This window comes from Marmota flaviventris, chromosome 1 (assembly GCF_047511675.1).
Source record: "Marmota flaviventris isolate mMarFla1 chromosome 1, mMarFla1.hap1, whole genome shotgun sequence".
NCBI classification, from domain to species: domain Eukaryota; kingdom Metazoa; phylum Chordata; class Mammalia; order Rodentia; family Sciuridae; genus Marmota; species Marmota flaviventris.
In genome coordinates, this window is record NC_092498.1 from 4,049,797 (window position 1) to 4,069,496 (window position 19,700).

At 51.2% G+C, this 19,700-nt stretch overlaps 1 protein-coding gene and 1 non-coding gene across 2 annotated transcripts in view; both read right to left on the bottom strand.

The window, feature by feature from the left end:
* Positions 1 to 17,702, bottom strand: part of Dpp6 (dipeptidyl peptidase like 6) — a 624,061-nt gene extending 606,359 nt beyond the window's left edge. Inside the window, exon 1 of the mRNA XM_027943387.2 lies at positions 17,463 to 17,702. Within this exon, the coding sequence (XP_027799188.1) occupies positions 17,463 to 17,702 (240 nt within the window). The remainder of the gene's footprint in view (positions 1 to 17,462) is intronic.
* On the bottom strand, positions 10,786 to 10,858 carry Trnaa-ugc (transfer RNA alanine (anticodon UGC)). Its single transcript has one exon. It is a non-coding gene; the product is annotated as a tRNA-Ala (tRNA).
* Positions 17,703 to 19,700: the final 1,998 nt, after the last annotated feature.

Genomic DNA, 19,700 nt, shown 5'->3' on the forward strand with positions numbered 1-19,700 from the left:
CTTTTCCTCCCATATAATGAGTGTCCTCGTAGGAAGGCGAGCGACACAGGGAGACGTGGCCATGAGGAGAGGGCGACTGAGGCTGAAGAGGTGCACACACAGCCGAGGAGGGCCTGGGGCTGCCAGCCGCTGGGCGAGACAAGGAAAAGCTGTCCCAGGTTCAGACTCCAGGCCTAAGAGCCGAACCAGGCCGGCCTGCTGCGGGGATTTGCTCTGGAGACGAGTGGAGTCAGAGGGGGACTGTGAACCAGGGAGGGCGCAATCCAACCAGAATGGGTGTGGGGGTCGGACGTGAAGACGTCCTCTCCCCGACAAAGCAGGAAGACAGAGTATTTGCCCCCAAATACTGTCCTCATCCCCAAGTGACAGAAGTGAGAAACCTTGCCACGAATAGCTCTACTTAATATTCTGATCTGCATCGTGAACTCTCACTCAGGGGCAACAAGACAACCTTTAAGATTCGATGTTCCCCAACTTTTTGACCACAGAAGCCACTCTGCACAGAGGTTGTCAAAGGACAGCGTGGAAAATGCCCCTGAAGCCTTCTCCAAGCTCTCTGTTAACAAGCACGGGGGCCTGTTTCCAAGGAACTAAAGAGCCGACAGTTAAGGACATACGCGTGCCACTGATGTTTCAAGAGCTGCATCAAATCAGGTTCTGCATAACTGTATTTGTAAGTGGAATTTCTATTCTCCTAGTCAACAGATGCATTTGAACTCCAGGCTGTGAGAACAGGCCAGTCCCCGAGCCATAGAGACTAGGAAGAGGGCCAGTGGCTGCTCGTGTTTCAGAAAAATCAGATGTGCTCTGACTTTTGGACGTGGAGCTGGCAGCTCAGCATCACAGGGAGGGTGGGCATGCCCAGACCTGAGCATGAGACACTCAGAGCTACCCGCAGCTCCTCCCGCCTCAGTCAGCTTCTCCCACCACAGTCAGCTTCTCCCACCACAGTCAGCTTCTCCCGTGGGGGTCAGCTTCTCCCATGGTGGTCAGCTTCTCCCCGGTCACTCTGGCCTGGCACAGCTGAAATCCACGTGGTGCCTTGTGGCTGAGCTGGCCAGTTGAGGAGCTTACTCTTCACCATCTCCCTGGACGTGCTTTCCCCTGATGTCTTTTGACTGCCTCCTTGGGGACACCCCCCTCCTAAGTGTTGAGTGGCTGAGGGATACCCAGAGTCAGCCAGCAGGGTCCACAGAGTCTTCACAGGGCCCCTGTGTGTCTCCCCATGTCACCTCAGCCACACCTGGGCTCTGGGGGCCGCACTTGGGAGGTGGACTGGGAGTCCCAGGTGCATACCTTGGGCTCCCGGGGGCTGGACTTTGGGCCACCTTTCCAAGGCTTGACTGATCCACCGGATGCTTCTGACCCTGGTGATTTCTGAATTCTCAGAAACCCCTCCAAACTCTCCTCACATACCATCTCGTCCTGTTTGTTTCACTTTGGTGAAGGCTGAGCTGGCCTCCTCTTCTTTTGCCCTAACAGTGCTGCGTCCACCAGTACACTGTCGGGGGTGCTGGCCCAAGGCGACCTGGCACTCGACTGCTCTGTCTGCACTCCCTGGGTAGCACCTTGGGCCACCAGGAGGTTCCATGCCCTCTGGGATCATGGCCGGGGCCAGACCAGTCTTTCTGGAGGAGGACAGGAAGAGGACAGCCTTCCTCACCCCCCCAGAGACCCTTGGCTGACACCTGCAGAGCCCGTGACCGGCAGCACGTCACACTGCTCTGAGCTCCTCACTGCACCTGTGAGCTGGCCAGGGCTCTGGAATCCTGGCCTTCCGTGTGTCTGTCCATGTGTTACACATGGCGTGAATGTGCGTGCTACATGTGTATGATGGGTGGTGCGTGTGAATGTGGTGTCTCCATGGGACGAGTGTGACAGGACACCTGGATCTCTCTGACGAGGCAGGTCAGCACCGCGCTGCGGCTCTGAGCCCTGGAGCATCCTCTCCCGAGTCCACGCGCCCTGGCTCCTGCACTGGGGAGGGTCCCCAGCCTTGCAGAGTTCCTGGCACTTCACCCAGTTAGCCTCCCGATGGGCACCCAGAGAAACCCAGGTCTCTGCCTGGTCCTGAAGCCCGAGGGAGGAGACCTCTGGGATGTGCTGAACCAAAAGAAAAGCTGCTGGCGTCATCGATGACAGGCAGGCCACTGAACGGCAGGCGTAGCTGAAAGTGCCATTTTAAGAGAAGCTGTGGTGAGCAGGCCATGCCCTGCTCTGTCCCCTAATGTGTAGTCAGAAGAGCAGTTCTCAGGCTGTGCCTGACCCTGAGCCCCGTTCTGCAAAGCCTAGTTTGCCACGAGCTACTCCATCTTAAGTACATGTGCCAAGTGGCACGACATCACACCTTGTCTTTAAGTAAACCACTACCATCTGCCAGCACCACCATAAGGCACAGGTTGATAAATAACCTATATGTGCCAACTTATCAAACTAAACCAAGGGGCACCTGGACACACGGACATCCCAAATCACATCAGGAACGCCAGACCCGGGAACTTCTCAATCTTACCAGACAAGGACTCCTCATTTGAGGCCCATAAAAGGAGGAGCCCCTCAAAGCTGGATGAGGTGGCACCTTGACCATACCATCCTGGTCACTCAACCCAGGTCTTGTCCAGAAAAATCACCATAGCAATGAGTCTTCGATTTCCTGTTCCTCTTGGGCTTCAGTCAAGTGAATTCTCCTGCCTGAGAGACCACCCACTGCCTGTTCCAAGCTGACCGGGTCCTCGGTTTTAACACTCTGCAGAACTCGTTCCTTAAAAATCCTTGTCTGACCACTTACAGTGACTCTTTGCACTCACATCTCTTCCTGTGCTCCTGGCTTAGCACCCCAAAACCCTATGGACACTTTGACCCTTTGTTAGTCTTTCTGTGACCTATTTACAGATCACTGAGTGAAGTGTGTGGCTCCACTGTCTAGATATTAGAAATGAAGGGATGAGAAAGAAGAAACTGTGTTTGCCGGCTTATGACCACCAGGTGACCCACTGCTCGGAAAGTCGGGTAGGTAGCCTGTGAATTGACTGTTATTCAATAAACTCTGACATTGTGGAGAGACACAGGCGTGCTTGGTCTGTTAGTGACATAGCACACTCACGACAGAAGCAAAATGAGAAGCAGGTTCCAGATCATTATTTATAGTTAGAGTGACTTTTTTTTTTTTAAACTCCTGCAGTCAAATTCTTATCTGCAGTCAAATCTTACACTTTGTTTTCCTAAATAGCACACTGACTCCACCTTCCTGCCCTCTGTTCTGCAATGCTGTGCCTGGGGTGGGCCCGGAACAGGTTCTCAAGCGGAGCCCCCCGTCGCCCAGCTGCAAGCTCCTCCGTGACATACCCAGTGTGTTTTAGCTGGGCTCTTCTGGCCACTGCTAGGGAAATGCTATTTATTGAGCAGTTACAGGCTATATCTCAAATTCTCAATCATGAGAATGACGCATTGGACTCCAAGAGAAGTGACAGTTTCTCAACAGCCTTCTCCAGCTCAATGACAAGGCATCCAGCTCAGGAAGGTCTTCGGTGAATGACTTGGCAAGCGGCTTGTGTCCTCTCTTGAGCTGCCCTGCGGGTCCTGGAGGACCTCGGGTCAGGCTGGGCTTCCTCACTTCTCCCTCCTCATGGGGGCAGCTGGGCTCAGGTTTGTTTCAAGTCTCTGTGTCTTGGTCAGCTTGGGCTGCTGGAACAAAGTGCCCTGCCCAGGTGGCTTGGAAACTCAAGAGTTCTGCAGGCTGGAAGCCAAGGTCAAGGAGCCATGTGGTCAGCTCCCGTGAGGTCCTTCTCTGGAGCTCAGACTGCTGACTTCTAATAACAGCCTCCTTTAGGCAGAGAAAGTGCTAGAGAGCTCTGGTGGGTGTTGTATAAGGCTCTACTACAACCAGAGAACTCCACCTGGTGTTCTAATTTCCTCCAACGGTGCACCTCCAAATACACAGTCCTGGGGCTGGCACTCCAAGGCGTGACTTACGTGGGAGAAAAGACACTGTGGTCAGCAGAGAGGCCATGGGCATGGGACCATGCCCAGGGAGACCTGGACTGCCTCGTACCAGCTTCTGCATCACCAAACCACTCAAGCAGCCCGTACGCTGGAATCGTAGCTGATTCTAAAGACGTACAACTATGGCCCAATTGCACATGTGACCACAGGAGCCTCCCTTCTCCTCCTGCTTCCAGACCCAAGCTGGCTCTGCCCTGCAGCCACATCTGTCTTCTGCTGTTCCTAGCAAACTGGGTCAGCTTGGAAGGGTCTGATGACAAGACCAGGTCAACCTGCGGCCCCCGCGCACTGAGTGTTTCCCATGTGTCAATAAAACCTTCTGATAAACCACCAGGAACAATGCCACGATCATTTCCCCTATTTTATAAATGAGGAAGCTAAATCCCCCCAAAGAGTTAAGTGATATTTCACAGTAAAATAACCAGCAGGTGGTAGATTTGCTGAATCTACCACTGAATGATCAGTATTCAAGCTCAGGCGGTCTGAACCTGGGGCCAGCAGTCCAACACTGGGCTGCCCTGTCTTCCAAAGTGGACCTCTCCATGGGCTTGGGTCAGCCACCAGGTAACGGCTTACGCAGCCCCAGCCTTGCTTACGAAAATAATGGTATTGGGCACTGGCTTGATTGAATTCTATGTGCAGGGCTTTTATGGACTGTAATAAGAACATCTCATCACGCGACCCTGTTGGATATCTATGAGTTTATTGAACAATCTGGTTCTTACTCCAGCAGAGCTCATTTAATACCAAAATCCGTTTTTTTTTTTTTTCATTGAAACTGTATATACAAGTAAAATATTTAAGAAGCACAATTGCTTTAAGGAGGCCAACGTTCCATCAGCTCCGTCTCCCTTCCTCTCCTAGGCAGCTCCTGCAAGGACCCCACGACTCTGAGAAGTGAAAATCAGGACGCCACGTCAGAGCCTGGGATCTGGCTCAGCAGCCTTCACGGCTCACACGGCACTGAGCGGGTCTGTCCAACGTGGGCACGCTGGACCTTCCCTGCAGCCCAGGTTGAATTCCAACCGTGAAGATTCACTGACTCCCCCAGGCCACCAAGGCCACCTGCTTCAGAACCCTGCCCAGCCATCTCCTCCGTGGTTCCCCTTTAGGCTCCTGTCCCAAATGCCCCCCACCCTCCTCCTTCCTCCTTGGCCTCCCCAGCCCCATCCAAACCTCCCTTCAGGTCACCTGCCGTTCCCAGCACTGCTTGTGCCTTGACCCAGAGTGAGGGCTGAAGGCAGAGGCTCGGGGGATCCTGATGTGCTGACACCCCAATTTCCTTAGTTGCTGCTAAGCCTGGGTTCCCCCGGAGACACAGAGGAGGAACTGCGGAGGTCCAACTCCATGGAGCCCCTGCCGGGCAGTTCTGCTGATGTCTGGCAGGTGCCCACAGGCTCCCAGGTCCTCTCAGGTGCAGAGCTGGCCCTAACATGTGGTCAGTGTTATGAGTGGCTTTTCAGATGCACCATGACCCTTCTCTTGCCTGGACTGAAACTGGTTGTTGAGCTCTGAACTCTGATTACTGACTCATAGTGCTGTTCTGAGACCCTTTGGCTACTTACAGCCAGTGGTCAGAGGACAGCATGGACGGCTATGCATCCTGCTGTTATCTGTCACCTTATCTTTATCTAATTGTGCACACTTTGGCACTATTTGATAACTCCAGGATCACTGGGCTTATGACTGTGTCTTCAGATGGAGGATGGAGCCGCCTGCAGGCCTCTGCTCACCCACCCACATGCTGCCTGAGACCCAAGTTCACAGTGGCAGGGTCTGGCTGGTCCCTCAGGGTTGCTCATCAGTTCAGTGCGGTTTGGTGTGGACGGAAAAGCAACCACCCAGGCTGCACTCCTACCCCATGTGACAACAGGAAATGAAAACTGTGCATTTTACTCTGCACATTTGGTTTACAGAGACTTGAACCACAGAGTGCTGCTGCAGCCTCCACAGCGCCCAAGGAGGCAGCTGTCCAGGTCACTGCAGAGGCCAGAGTCAAAGTCAAGATGTAGCTCCCTGCTCCAGCTCCGCACTGATACCAGACTGTTTTGATCACATTATCACAGAAATGGAGGCTGGAGACAGCCAGAGAGACGTGGGCAGCTCCAAATAGATCACAGAACCCAGGAACGTCTTTATTGTTTTTTCCGCCCGGCAGAAATCAAGCACCTTGGTCTGGGAACTTTAGCTTTCCTCTAATGGTACATGTTCCAAAATGCTCTGATTTGACTTCCTACCTGCTAACTAAGGAAATGATCACAGTATCACAGAAAAAGAGACCGATCCTTTTCTTCCAGTTCACTTGAGGATTGGGTGATGTAAAGTTCTAATCAAAAGCACCGTTTGCACTGCTGGATCCCAGGTGCCTCTCCTTTGCAATGATTCACATTCTCCCTAAGTAGTTCTTTTCTACTGCTTCATTTCTCTCTCTCTCTCTCTCTCTCTCTCAAACACACACATACATACACACAAACAAATCAAGAAGACACTCATGGCAGTCATACATAATTTTAATTTAACTCAGACATTTTTAATTCAGCAAAGAAATATAAAATATTCCAGATGTTAAATACTACTCATGAAGCAAATTCTAAAAAAATAAAATTCTGCTGTTTTCCTAACAACTACTGTGTTTACTCAACTGTATTCCTAGGTTGGACAGTCAGCAAAGCCTGTGCAGAGTGAAACAAAGTGAAATCCCGAAAAGATGAGAATCCACCTGTGGACACTGGGAAGCAGCCACTTACAAGGCTCCAAGTTCTCACTTCAGAGCTCATATAATTTAAGCAAATGTTTGCTGGGGGTGTGGCACCGTGGTAGAGATTTGGCCTGGCACACAAGGGATCCTGGGTTCATCCCCAGCACCACCAAAAAAAAAAAAAAAAAGAAAAGAAAAGTGAATTTAAGGAATTGGGATTATGGATACAGGGATGACCAGAGACGCTTTCATATGGTGCCAGTCATCATCGATTCATCCAGCACTTACTGAGACATCCCACCCACCAGGCACCGTACAAGGCACTTGCTCTCATCAGACAGCCAAGACCCTTATTAGCTTCAGTTCACCTAACGTTCTGACACAGGACGACCAAGACAAAGCAGGCGTCACAATCACATTACACAACATACTGGCAAGTGGTAAACCCTGTGGGGAGGGAAGAGCAGGGTGGGGGAGCGCTGAGAGTGAGAGGTGGCATGAACTTGGGTTTAAATAGGGTGGTGGCAAGACTTCCCTGAGAAAGTGACCTTGCAGTGAAGACTTGAGCAGGGGCAGGAGGGGACTGGGCAGGTGGGTGCTGTGTGAGTGGGTGTGGGGGGAGGGGTTCCGCAGGAGCAAGGGCCACCCAGGCCTTCAGGCCATGAGAGGAACTCTGGCTTTCTTCCCTCTGAGTGAAGTGGAGTGGCCTCCCATGGTCCCAACCTGAGAAAGGTCAGAGGGGGACGGAGCATGCTGGGGGCATCCCAGAGAGCAAGTGTCTTGTGCAAGTTCGGGACCCAAGGAAGTGCACTTTGGACTGGATTGGCGCAGGAGGACGCACTTCCTGAGCCGTGATGAAAACCCTTCCCCTGTTCAAGCAGGGAAATGATCGTCGGGAACGTGGTGGCGGGTGCAGAGAGAGGCTGGCTGGCACGCAAGGTCCTTCCCCATTTCAGGGACGCCAAGATCACACCAGTCACATAACAGCCCTTGGAGGAAGGCTGTGCCGTTCTGGTGGCTGTGGTGAAATCACAGCAGGCCTGGAGAGGGAGGGAGGCACAGATCAGGGGTCTCTGCACAGGTGCCGTTGTGGAGCTGAGAAGCAAAAGGCTTGCTGATCCGATCTCACTGGAGCCGAGACAGCGATGAGGAAGCGGATCGGTGATGATCTGGTGTTCAGTGAGGCCAGCCGCCTGCCACGGAACCCAGAGGCCTGCTGTCACGCAGCAGCTCCTGTTTCTATAGAAACAGTGCCTCCCCTCTCCAGCAACCCCTCTCCTTCCAACAGATAACCAGTCATAGGAAACATCAGGGGCAGATTTCCCCCTGTTTGAAAGATTTAAAAACCTGGAAAGGAGAAGGACAGATCCATGATGCCCTTTCCATGTATGAAACGGATTTGGAATGCTAGTCAGGGGGACAGTGGGAACAGGGAGGGTCCTGCTAAAGCTGAACGCTTCTGCCACCCTTCCCACTATTGGCTGACGACCTGCAGCCTTCAGCTTCTCGACCACAGACAGCCCCATCCTGAATCCACGTAAACCGGAAGGGCGCAGCCCACACCAGGGACACAGACGGGGAACCTTCCACTGTGAGAGCTTCTGTGAGATCCTCTGCTGCTCCCACCCCAAGGCCCGCAGTCCAAGGCCAGAGGCCTCATTTGCACAGATGACACTCGTGGACGTTCTGAAGGCAGAAATGCTGGCTCTTCCTGGCTTCTCACAACCCACCTGCCCACCCAGCCACACCCCACGCACTGGCCTTTGGGAAACTGTTCTTGCCCTGACAACCCACAACACAAACTGCCCAGAGGAGCTGGTAAGACCACGCGCTGCTGCAGAGTCTGAGTCCTCCCTGGGGCAGTTCCCCCTTGGTCTCTTTGAGAACTGGAAAGCTTTCTGTGAGCTGCAGGAGAGGGCTGCACGTCCTCTAGGCAGAGTGTAAACTCTGCCCCCAGATGATGCAATCGAGGCTCAACAATGGAGGGCCACAGGCGCACCCTGTCATCTGTCCTACGCAGCAGCCAGCACAGCTAGGTTACACTGCACCAACAGTCTCTGGTTCACGGATCCAGCGAATGCCCTGCTCACCGTGCAGCGCCACCGGAATACTGCTGGTCACCACAGCAGATGGAGAGAGCACAGCAGGTCATTCATCGGCTCTGATGGCCTCTATCTGCTCCTGTCTCATCAGTCGACTCAAGTGGACAGAGGAGCACAGTCCTTCTGGGTGTGCACACCCTGGAAACACCTGCAGAGCAGCACTGGACAGGACAGGGGGACTATGAGGAAGACCCAAAGCTCACTACGGAAGCAGCTAGGCATCCCATAGCTCAGCTCCAGGATCTTAGAAGATGGCATCAATTCCCCCCTCAAACATTCCTGAGAAGACCCATAGGGGTGGCGAGGGTCACCGCAGACCCCCAAGGCAGCCTGAAGATAATGGGAAGGGAAGACCTGAGACCAGACAGCCTCATCTGCGGGGTGGGCAGACGGCCCATCTCAGAGGCCAGGGAAGTGGGGACCTACAGACGGAGCCAGCGAGAAGCCCAGAATAGGAATAAGTCTCTAGCTACTCTCTAGTCATCAGAGCTGGGACTCTGGGGTGGGGCTACTCCAGACGGGGTACGAGCCCCTGAATACCAAACACTTTCAAAGACAGAGAATGTCACCTCTCAAGACTTTTATAGCAGTTTCTTGATTTTAATCGTTAAAAAAACATTAGATAAGATTTTCCATTGCATAAGAAGAGTTTGAATACAATTTAGAAAACTGAGTGTTTTGGAGGAAATGACTCAAGAGTTGGAGTCCACTGATTTTTCTCTGGCGTTTCTTCACCTTTAATTTCTGCTCCCTCCTCTAACCTGCCCCTGGATGAGGTCCTAGATTCCTAGTTCTCCCAGGGCCCCCAGTTCCACTCCCACTCTCCTTCCAGTTAATGGCACCTTTAAGTACACTGTGTGCACATCTTATGTCCATAACAGACGTGACTAAAATCAGATGGCGGGCTGGGAGGTAGCTCAGCAGTAGACTGCTGGTCTAACATGTGCAAGGCCCCAGGCTCAATCCCCAGAACTGGGGCGGGGGGAAGATTACATACGGATATTATGGGTTATATAACCCAGAGGCCACTGCTATACAGAAGCTGCTGCATTAATTTGACTAGTTCTTCCTTTAAACCAAATCCTCCTGCAGTAAAAACTAAAAGAAGATGGAAAAAATCAATCAGTTCCTCAGATCAGAGTTGGGGTGGATGCTTGATCCTTCATCCCAATGTTGTTGTTGTTTTTAACATAAGTATTATGTTAGAATTGACCCCAAATTATCTAAGGTGAAATCTGATGCCAAAGTAAAATCTGACCACTATGAAAAATTAAAAAATTGATTTTTACAATGATGCTGATGATCTGGAAAACTGTTAGTTTTTTTTGGAATTACAATAAGTGTGTGTGTGTGTGTGTGTGTGTGTGTGTGTGTGCGTGCTTCCTCCCCTTTCCCCTGGGCTTGTGCCTGGATGATTTTCATGCATTCTAAGTGTCTGTGAGTTGTTTATATACATGCAGGACTGGCTGAACGTGAGTTTGCTGATGTTCTTCTTAAAGACAAAGACTATTTCAGGACCTGCCAGCCATTCTGTTGCAGACACAGGCTCTCCCTCTCTGGCACATCCCTCCCAGGTCCTCTGCACCTGCCTCTCCCCGCCCCCCAGGCTTCTGCATGCTCTATCCTGTCACTAGACTCACCTCTGGGCAGTGGACATCCAGGCGCCTGCCACCACCTGGACCTCCACCACTGGGCCACTCAGGCCTCTGGGCTTCTAATTTTCCTGTAATATTTGTGACGTGTGCATCACCAGCAGGGGAAGAACTGGATATCCCTGTGCTTGAAAAGGATATGGAAGCAGCTGGAAAACAAAGTGATGTCCACTGGAAAAAGGTCCAACTAGTGAAGAAAATAAGTCAGAGCCTGTTATGTGGCTATGGCACAAGTGTGGTTTTCTCTCCCTTCGGCAAATATACAAATCTGGAACAAAATATCAGACCGTTACGTTCTATAATGTACACTTTTTCTTTTCTTTTCTTTTCTTGGTGGTGCTGGGAATTGAACCCAGGGTCTTGTGCATGCAAGGCAAGCACTCTACCAACTGAGCTACATCCCCAGCCCCCTATAATGTACACTTTTAACTCAGTGGTATAATTAAGCTCCCAACTTGATTATGGCACAGCAGAGTACACCAAGAAGAACATGAGACTAGGAACAGAAGCCCCAGAGAACACCAATGCCCTGCGTCCATGTAATTATCTGCAGGCCTCTCATATGTAAAATCAGGTTGAGGCCAAAGTTTTAAAATTGTCTACTTAGGATAAGTTCAGAATGCTAGATCATTTGAATGAGAGAGTTCCCAAAGTTGTTCATGAGAAACAATGAATATACTTTTATCTGTATATAAAGTCAAATCAATGTGCTTGAAATGGAAGCAAATCAGAACGTGGCCCACAGGTCCTCAATGCCCTTAACACTAAATTTATTACCGAATCTAATTTTAAAAGGATTATGGTGATTATTGTTTTTATAGGCAATGCTCCATGAAAGGATCAATACTGCACATTGCGGAGAAGCTTTCCTCACCCACTTGATTAATGCATTGTTATCATCTGAGTAATTAAAAGGAACAGGGTCATATCCAATCAGCATGTACATCTTACTCAGCAACTCCTGACAGCTGCTTGCAAAAATTAAACTCATTAATCATTCTGACTCTAAAGGATAAAAAGCTTTGGGTAAGAAATAAAAAGTTCTATTTGATGAAGGAAAAAGTGTCCAAAGTCAACATCTAGAAACACCCCTGCCTACCCAGTGATGACAGAATATTAAGGTGGGAAAATGAGCTGATTCCATTGTCAAAACTATAATATGATGTACCTTTGATAATTCATACCTCCTCAGGTAACATATGAATAAATTTTGGAAACCTGTGCACTGGCAGCAGGAAGCGTGTCGTACAAAGGTGGGTTTCATGCTGTCTCCAGATCCCTGGCTGCCAGCAGAGCTTGAATCCCCTGGGAAGATATGACTGACACACCTTTTGGGGCTGGCTTTAGAGAGCAAAATCATGTTAACACAGTGAAATTTGATTACTATAGTCCACAGCTGACCACTGAACCACCAACAGAAAGCCAATTAAGCTCACCCTGATTAATGTTCCAAGCCAAAAGAGAAGCTCTTGGTCATAGTTTTCCACTGCAGTCAAGGTAACGGTGAAGGTAAAATGAGATGCATGAAATAACACTCTAAACAGGTCTGGAATGCAGAAGTCAGGTGCTATTTTTGGCTTTAACCACCACTCAAGTAAAACTGCCTCTTTGTGTACCTCAACATTACCTTCTTCTAACAGAGACAACTTCCTAATTATGATTACTTTCTCTGTGCCGAAATGGTAAGCAGAGTTTTGTTTAACATTGTCATGGTATAGCTTCACAAACTCTTTGTTGTTACAGAATTCTATGAAAAAGTGATTACTCACTTTACCTACGCATTTACTGTGGCGCTACTGTAGGTAATAAACACTTCCTGTGTGCTGAGTATGCTCTGGAGTACAAAATCTACTAAACTATCACATCCAGCATTCAATGTAGTGTTCTAGGGCCACAAGGGGCTTTAGCACTTATCTAATGAAATCATGTTGTGAGAAAGAAACCAAGACACAGAGACTGGGATTTGTTCACCCTCACACTGTGGGCCATGCTGGCAACTGCAAAGACCAACCAAACCAGCAGCAGAAATAGGGGCTGAGCTGAAAACTCAGACAGGTGATGTCAGGGACTTACTCTAGGAGTGTGTCCCGCCAGGACCACAGAAATGACCTGGAAGGACACTTGGCATGTGGTACAATTTACAAAATGGACCAAGGTGGAGGCCCCCAAGGGCCCTGCATTGCTAGAATACTCCACTTATGTAAAATGAAAGAGCAAATTATCTTCACAACAATTGGTAAAAGTATATCAGAGTGATCAAGCCATTTTAACCACCTTCTAATGCAGAAGCTGCAATGTGTGGGGCTGCCTTGGACAAAGAAGGACAAAGATGGACAATTTATCTCACAAAGAAAACATGAAAAGGGGAGAACAGGATCCTGGAGATAAAGACCTTAAAGGGGAGAGAAGGGAATGATTTTCTAAAGAGCTCAAAGGCTGAGCTGAGAGAGGCAGGGCCTGAATCCAGGCAGCACCATGAAAGGCACGAGATGAAAAGTGTGAGGAGCAGAGTGGTGGCCACCAAGAGCAGAGCGGCCATCGCATCAAGGTGGGGGAGGAGTCAGACGCGCCGTTATCCCAAGTCAGGGGACACTGGTACCATGCCATGGGCAGGTCTGTAATGAAGGCAGAACGCAGGGCCACATCCGAGCCAGAAGAGGAAAGGATTGCTGATGGGGAAGAAGTGGAGCAGTGGTCCCCCACTTGCCTGAGAAGCTGCAAAATAAAAGGAAGAAGCGTGGCCGGATGGTGGGAGGGACCAGGGAAGGCCATCTTTGTTCTGCCTGCAGGCAGAGAAGAAAGAGCTGGTGGAGAGAGGAAGGCATGCATCATGGCAGCAGACCATCCTCCCTGAGCACGTCCCTGGCACTTCACAGCTCCACGCTCCTGTTGGAAGGAGGAACCAGTGACACTGCAACCTGCAGCCCCCTTGTTTAAAGGTCCAAGGACCCTGTGACATCCCAGGCCCCTTCTGGAGTTGATTAATGATGGGAGCCGGGGATGGAGAACAGAGAAGGCTTAGTCCTTTCCCCACATGTTAGGAAAATAATGAGAAACTACATTTTTATAAAACTGTGAAGACAGTGACAGCATGTATCGACGTCATCTGTGCAGGCAGGCTATGTATGAAATCATTTGCCAAACTGATAAATCCCAAGGACACAGTAACAGGATGTTGACATCATACCAGCGAAAGACCAAGGCAGAGAGAAAGCAGATGGGCTGCTGCCCAAGACATACAGATGTCAAGATGGCCCCTCATGCCAACAGACATCGTGGGCAGTAATTGGTCATCCAATCCCAATTTTGGCCAATTTGCTGTTTTAAAATCCTGTTGTCATCACATTCATATTGTTGGGAAGTCATATGTCATCAAGAAGAAAGACTACAGGGACACAATACATGACCCTAACAAAACTATGCCCAGGCAGTACATAAGGCCTGCAATGCCCTTTAAGAAATTGAAAAGAAATGCTCAAGAGGATGACAAACTCAGTATTTTAAAATGAGTCAGTTAATTCCAATTGGAAGTCACTAAATCCCATTGAAAGTCACTTCCAGCGACATTTTCTTTAGGAGTCAACTTATTTTCAAACCTACACAATGAATTTTAAATCAAAGTGGTTATGGATCCTTCAGAGGAGTTGCCCAAGCAATTGGCTTTATATTTAACTGAATCTGATTTATAAAGAAACTGATAGAAAAGACACTTGGGCTTTGTTTCTATTTCACAGTCAGAGCCTGCCACTTAGAACTGACCCACCCAAAGAGGGTCTTCCATGGAACTGCCCGGCTGACAGGGCCCTGTCCTAAGTGAAGTGCTTACATTCAGGCAGTATGTTAATAGTTAATTGCAGGCCATTCAAACTTGCATTTGATCTGGGTAGACCGCTAGGTCTTTTCTGTGTGAGTCCTAGAAGACTAGCTTAAACTCTCTTTTAGGTCAAATTCCTTATTCTCAATCACACACAGGCATGCTTCTGCGTACACATGCTCAGAGGCCAGGAACTACATTTTATTTCTCCCTTTTTGGATTGAAGGATAAGATGAAGAAAGCCCAAAGGTATTCCACTTCCCATCACCTCACTGACCACAGCGAGGTTGTTTCTGTGTGTTGGAACAGCTCTCCCAGACTAACAAGCCTCAGAGGGGCCTTGAGGACATCAGCTCTGGATGGGCACTGCTCAGATGAAAGTGCCCAGAGAACGCTTCAGCACCCTGGACAGCTCCCTGGGGGTCAACAGAGAACAAAAGCCTGCGCCAGTGCCCTGCAGTTTCTCAGCCAAGCCAAGACACACACAGTGAGGCTCAGTGTGCTCCCAATTGGTTGCACATCTTTGGCTTTCAGTTTGATCACCTGAGATCCTTCAATCTTGAGAAGAGCTGGCATCTAAAAGTTTTCAGATCAAATGTCTTTTCCTTAACTAGTGAGTCTAAGGCAAATGCATTTTTTTTTTTCTGCAAGAAAAGTGGTTTGCTATATTCAATCATCTTTTGGTAGGGTTTTTATACATAAATATACCAATTTGGATTATTTTTCTGAGAAAAGTTCATTAAAGTTTTTAAGAAACTGATGCTACCTTTAGCCCAGTATCATGGGTTTGCCTATACACTTAAAAATACTAATTAATGTCATGGTATATATATATATATATATATATGGTACTCAACATGGTGTTATGGAACACGTGTGTGTGTGTGTGTGTGTAGGTTACTATGTGAAGCAAATGAACAGATTTACCACCTCACACAGCCACGCTGTTGCAACACAGCAGCTGAAATCTCTCATTAGTGTGAGTTCCACATATGGTACAATTTTATTACCTACAATCTTTCTGCTGTACATTAGAGCTCTAGGCCTGTTCAACCTACACCTCTGTTATTTGTAGAAAATATATGTGATGCATCTTTTCCAAAGTGTACTGATTATGTCCAAACATATACAGAAAATCAGAAATACATACCATAGTATACTAACTATGCACACCCCACCCAATACCAACATACATGTGCATGGGCATACACACACACATACACACAACACAACTCTGTATTTTCCAGAAAACGAACATTGAGATCAGGACTTAATAAATCATAAGGGGTGCTGTTAAGAGGTGCTGTTAAGAAATGCTGTTCAGAGCTCTATCAATGGAAATCACTTGCACCTGTGAAATTCTGATTTGTTCCTCAGTTTAACACTTTCGTTTTATCTGAGAACCAGTTCTGTACATGCTAAAAAGAAATACATGCTTCAAGCTAAGATTTTTGGAAAGGATGGGTGGAGGCAGGCAGCACAGTATTCAGCTTTTGCCTTTCCTTTCCCCTAGCGACACCTAGCGCCTATTGAGGAGAAATGCCACTGTTCTCACTCCAAACATCCACAATGTGAGAGTTAGTTGTTAAGTCACCTTTGAGGCAAAAAAACAAATCTTTACTGTTTGCATTGCAGCTTAACAGCCTTCCCAAGACCCCCCCCCCCAGCAATATAACCCTAGAAATGTGTTGTCAGACTCGTTAAAACTATATATATGCTATTTTGTAGGAATTCTTCACCCTCCCAAGAGATTGAGATTGTCCATTTTTCTCAAGACCTGGCCCACCGCAGTGAAGGGACCTCTGGTATTTCTCTATCTAACCAGGAGAGTCTGGAAATGACCCAAGAGAGAATAAGAAAATCTCCCGCAAGGATGATGCAGGGTCATGCGTCATGCATTTGTGTGCCCACCTATGTACAAGTCACACCCCCACAAACTTTGGTCACATCTGTCCCGTATCATAAAACAGCACAGTCTCACTGGCACCTGAGAACTGTCCCTATGGAAGCACTCACCCCCCCACACACATACATACAGCTAAAGAAATACAACATGCTGAAGCTGAAGCAGTGTGACCTGACAGGACACATTCAATGGCCACTCGGTGCAGGGAGTGGTGGGCAAGACCACCCGAGTAGCTTGTGCAGGACCCCAGGTGCTGCTCAACTTTGCTCAAAAGGCCCACACAGTGATTTCTGTCCTTATGGGCTGTACCACCCAAGGCAGACCTGCCTGCCTGGGAGCTAGTCTGGGATTTTATCTCAAAGAAAAAGGACAGTTTCCTCTCTTCTGGGTCTTCAGTGCTCTGAACATCTGGAAGGGATCAATAGGAGGTGGTTCCACCCATCCACCCCTGGAACCGGGTTCTCTGCAGGAGTCAGCGTTACTAAGGTGATATGCAAATTCAACCTTTGAAACCCAGGCTTCCAGCTCTGAGAAGAGTAGGAAAGGGTCTGGGAGAAGTTTGCAGAGAAGGAACACAGTCTAAGGTAGAGCTGTTGGCCCAAGGATAGGAGCCAGGAGATGGACAGGGCCTGGCATCCATCAGCAAAAATTGTGCTGGACCTGGGACAGGGGTGTCCTCCAAGGCAGTACTTCAACATTTTTTCGAAAAGATCACCACCACTACCACCACCAGCTGGGGAGGGAGGGGAGAGGCTGGGGGAAATAAGAAGGGGATGTGATGGCACTTGCCTGGAGGGGCAGAGAGGGGAAGGGAGGAGAGGCACCCTGGGTAGATTCCCGTGACAGGTGGAAGGGGAAGAAAGAGCCCAAAATTGATGTTCCCTGAGCCTTAAAGCAGGAAAATAAATAAATAAATAAATGATAAACACTATCAACTTGTAGGCACAGACAGATCTAATTTCCTCCTTGGGATCTACAGCAGCCTGCGGTTACAAACAGATCCGTGCATCTACTGAACCCCAAGCTTATTCCAGATCCCAGCAGGAGCAGCTCCAAAATCCTGCTGGCCGCAGCCACCAACTCCTGGCTGCCGCCACCGCAGACAGAGCCCCGCTCCGGACCTCGGTGACCGAGATCCGGCGCTAAGCAGAGTGTCTGGGCGCTTGGGAGCGGGGGAGGGGAGGCGAGGAGGGCGCCCTAAGACCCGCGGAGCCTCCAGGCCTCTGCGCCTCGCAGGTGCGCTAGGCCACAGCCCGCCGCCGCCCCCCACCCACCGCGATGCTCTTACGTCCTCCTCGTCACAGTCGCTCCGCGCCTGGTACTGGAACCGGGGCCGGCCACCCGCGCCGCCGCCGCCGCCGCGCTCCCGGGGCGCCGCCGCCTGCGCCTGCGGGCCGAGGGGCTTCGTCCCGGCGCCGCCGTCCTCCTCGGCCCCCTGGCCGCCCAGGAGGCGGCTGGCCTCCGGGGGCGCCGGGAAGGAGCGCGAGGTGTTGATCTTGCCGGTGAACCTCTGGTACAGCGAAGCCATCGGTCACCGCGCGCGCTCTCGCTGGCTGTCTTGGGTGCTTTTTAATATTTTGCTTTCACTCTCTCGGCTCCCGCTCCCCACCCCCTCCAGGCAAAAAAGAAAAAAGGAAAAGGAAAAGAAAGGAAGAGAAAGGCGGCGGCGGGGAAGAATCGCCCGAAGAGGGCGAGCAGGCGGCCGCCCCTCCGCGCGCCACTCTCAAGTCGCCGCTGGCGACTCTGCCTGGCTCAGCCTCCTCCGCCCCCTCCCCCGGCGCTCCGCGAAGCAGGGTCGGGCTGTGTGCTCGCTTTCTTTTCTGCTGCTTTTTATTTTTTCAACTCCTTGCCACGGCCACGTACGGCCTAATCACAGATCGGAGGGAGGAAAGAACCAAACACGCAGGGAGGGGAAGCCTAGGCCCCATTATTTGGCACCACCTAGAGACCGGCGCACACCCAGGGCGCCTCCGCGCCCCGCCACCCGGCCCCGCGGCTCCTCCTCGGCCCGCCCAGCCCGGCCCGCGCCCGCTGGGCGGCGATTGGCGCCGGGGTGGCCGGGGGCCGGGGGCCGGCAGCGCGGGTCGCACGAAGGGCGGGGCGGGGCGGGACGCACAGGGCGCGGAGCAGGGGTCTGGGGGCGAGCGCTGCCCGTGCGGCGCAGCTCGGGCGCTCCAGGGCAGGTGGCAGGCTCGGAGACTCCCGAGGCGGCTGGCGGAGAGGACAACCCCCAGGGGTGCCCCGTCCACGCGCGTGGCTCGGCTTCGCGGCCACCGCTCCGTGGGCTCCCGACCGCAGCGCCCGGCCGCCTCGGAGCAGCTCCCCTCTAGTCTCTTCCAGTTCTTGCCCAACTCGGAACAACAGCACAGATCCTGAGGGCCTGGGTCGACGGGGGGCGCGGAGGCGCGGGCAGGGAGGGAGGGAGGCAGGCCTGCGCCCAAGGCGGTCGGGTGATGCGGGCTTCTAAGGAGCCCACCTTCTTTCCAAAACCGAAGTCTTGGAAAACAACTTCATATCCCTCACTCACTCTCGGAAAGAAGGCGAAGGTTGTTGGAGGAGAGCTAGTGGAGGCCTAGTGGGAGCCCCGGGAGCAGTCCCATCGCACGCTCCTCCCCAGTGTGCCAGCCTATTTGTGTGTATCACGAACTCCATTTTCATTTTCCGTAAATCTAGGGAGAGGCTGAAGCATTTGGGATCCAGCAACTTTTCCAAAGCTTGTTCCACCACCCCTCGAAACCCCACCTCCCACGGTAAGGAACTGAGAGGGGCGGGCGCATTGACCCCAAATGATGTGCATCACTCAGGGATTCGCATTAACCGGTTTTGCTGCATTAAAACGTGCTTCAGCGCCCCTGTGTGGAGAGACGGCATAGTGTGCCGCCCGCGAGCTCCAGCCGGCGCTGTGCCTCCTCTCCTGCAGTCCGGCCACCTTCCTCTCCTGTAACCTGGCCCCCTGCCTTCTCTCTAGAGCTCTCGCCATGGTATTTCTTAAGGGTTCTATCGCTCTTGCTTCTCATCTGGTCCCCATAACCTCTTCCTGCGGTCCCTCCTGGCTGCCATGGGCTCCAGCTGGGCCAGGACCCGAAGCTTGTGAGAGTGGTAGGGAGTATTAGCCCCGGCCCAGCGACTCCGCTGCGCCCTTCCACACACGGAGGGAGTCCGGGGCATCCTCGCCTCTCCCCGGGCTAAACGGTGCTCCAGTTTCCCTGTTTCAAGTTTTCAAAACCATAGGCAGGCGGCAGGCCCACAGGCCCCCAGCCCACCAGCCACCTCCTGCATCTCTGCCCCAGCCAGAAAGCCCAGGGCCAGGCCTGTCTGGCACTGCAATGGCCTCCCTGTACCCTCAGCTTGGAGGAAGACATGGGCTGCTGGCCAGTGAGCATATGCTGGGACCGGCACCCTTCCATGCCTCTGCCCTGCTGCCCTTCTCCAAGCCAGCCCAGTGGGTGGCTCTTAGTTTTGGTCAAAATTAGAACACACCCATCCTGCGTTCCTATGGTTTCTGTGAACTATGGATAAAAAAAAA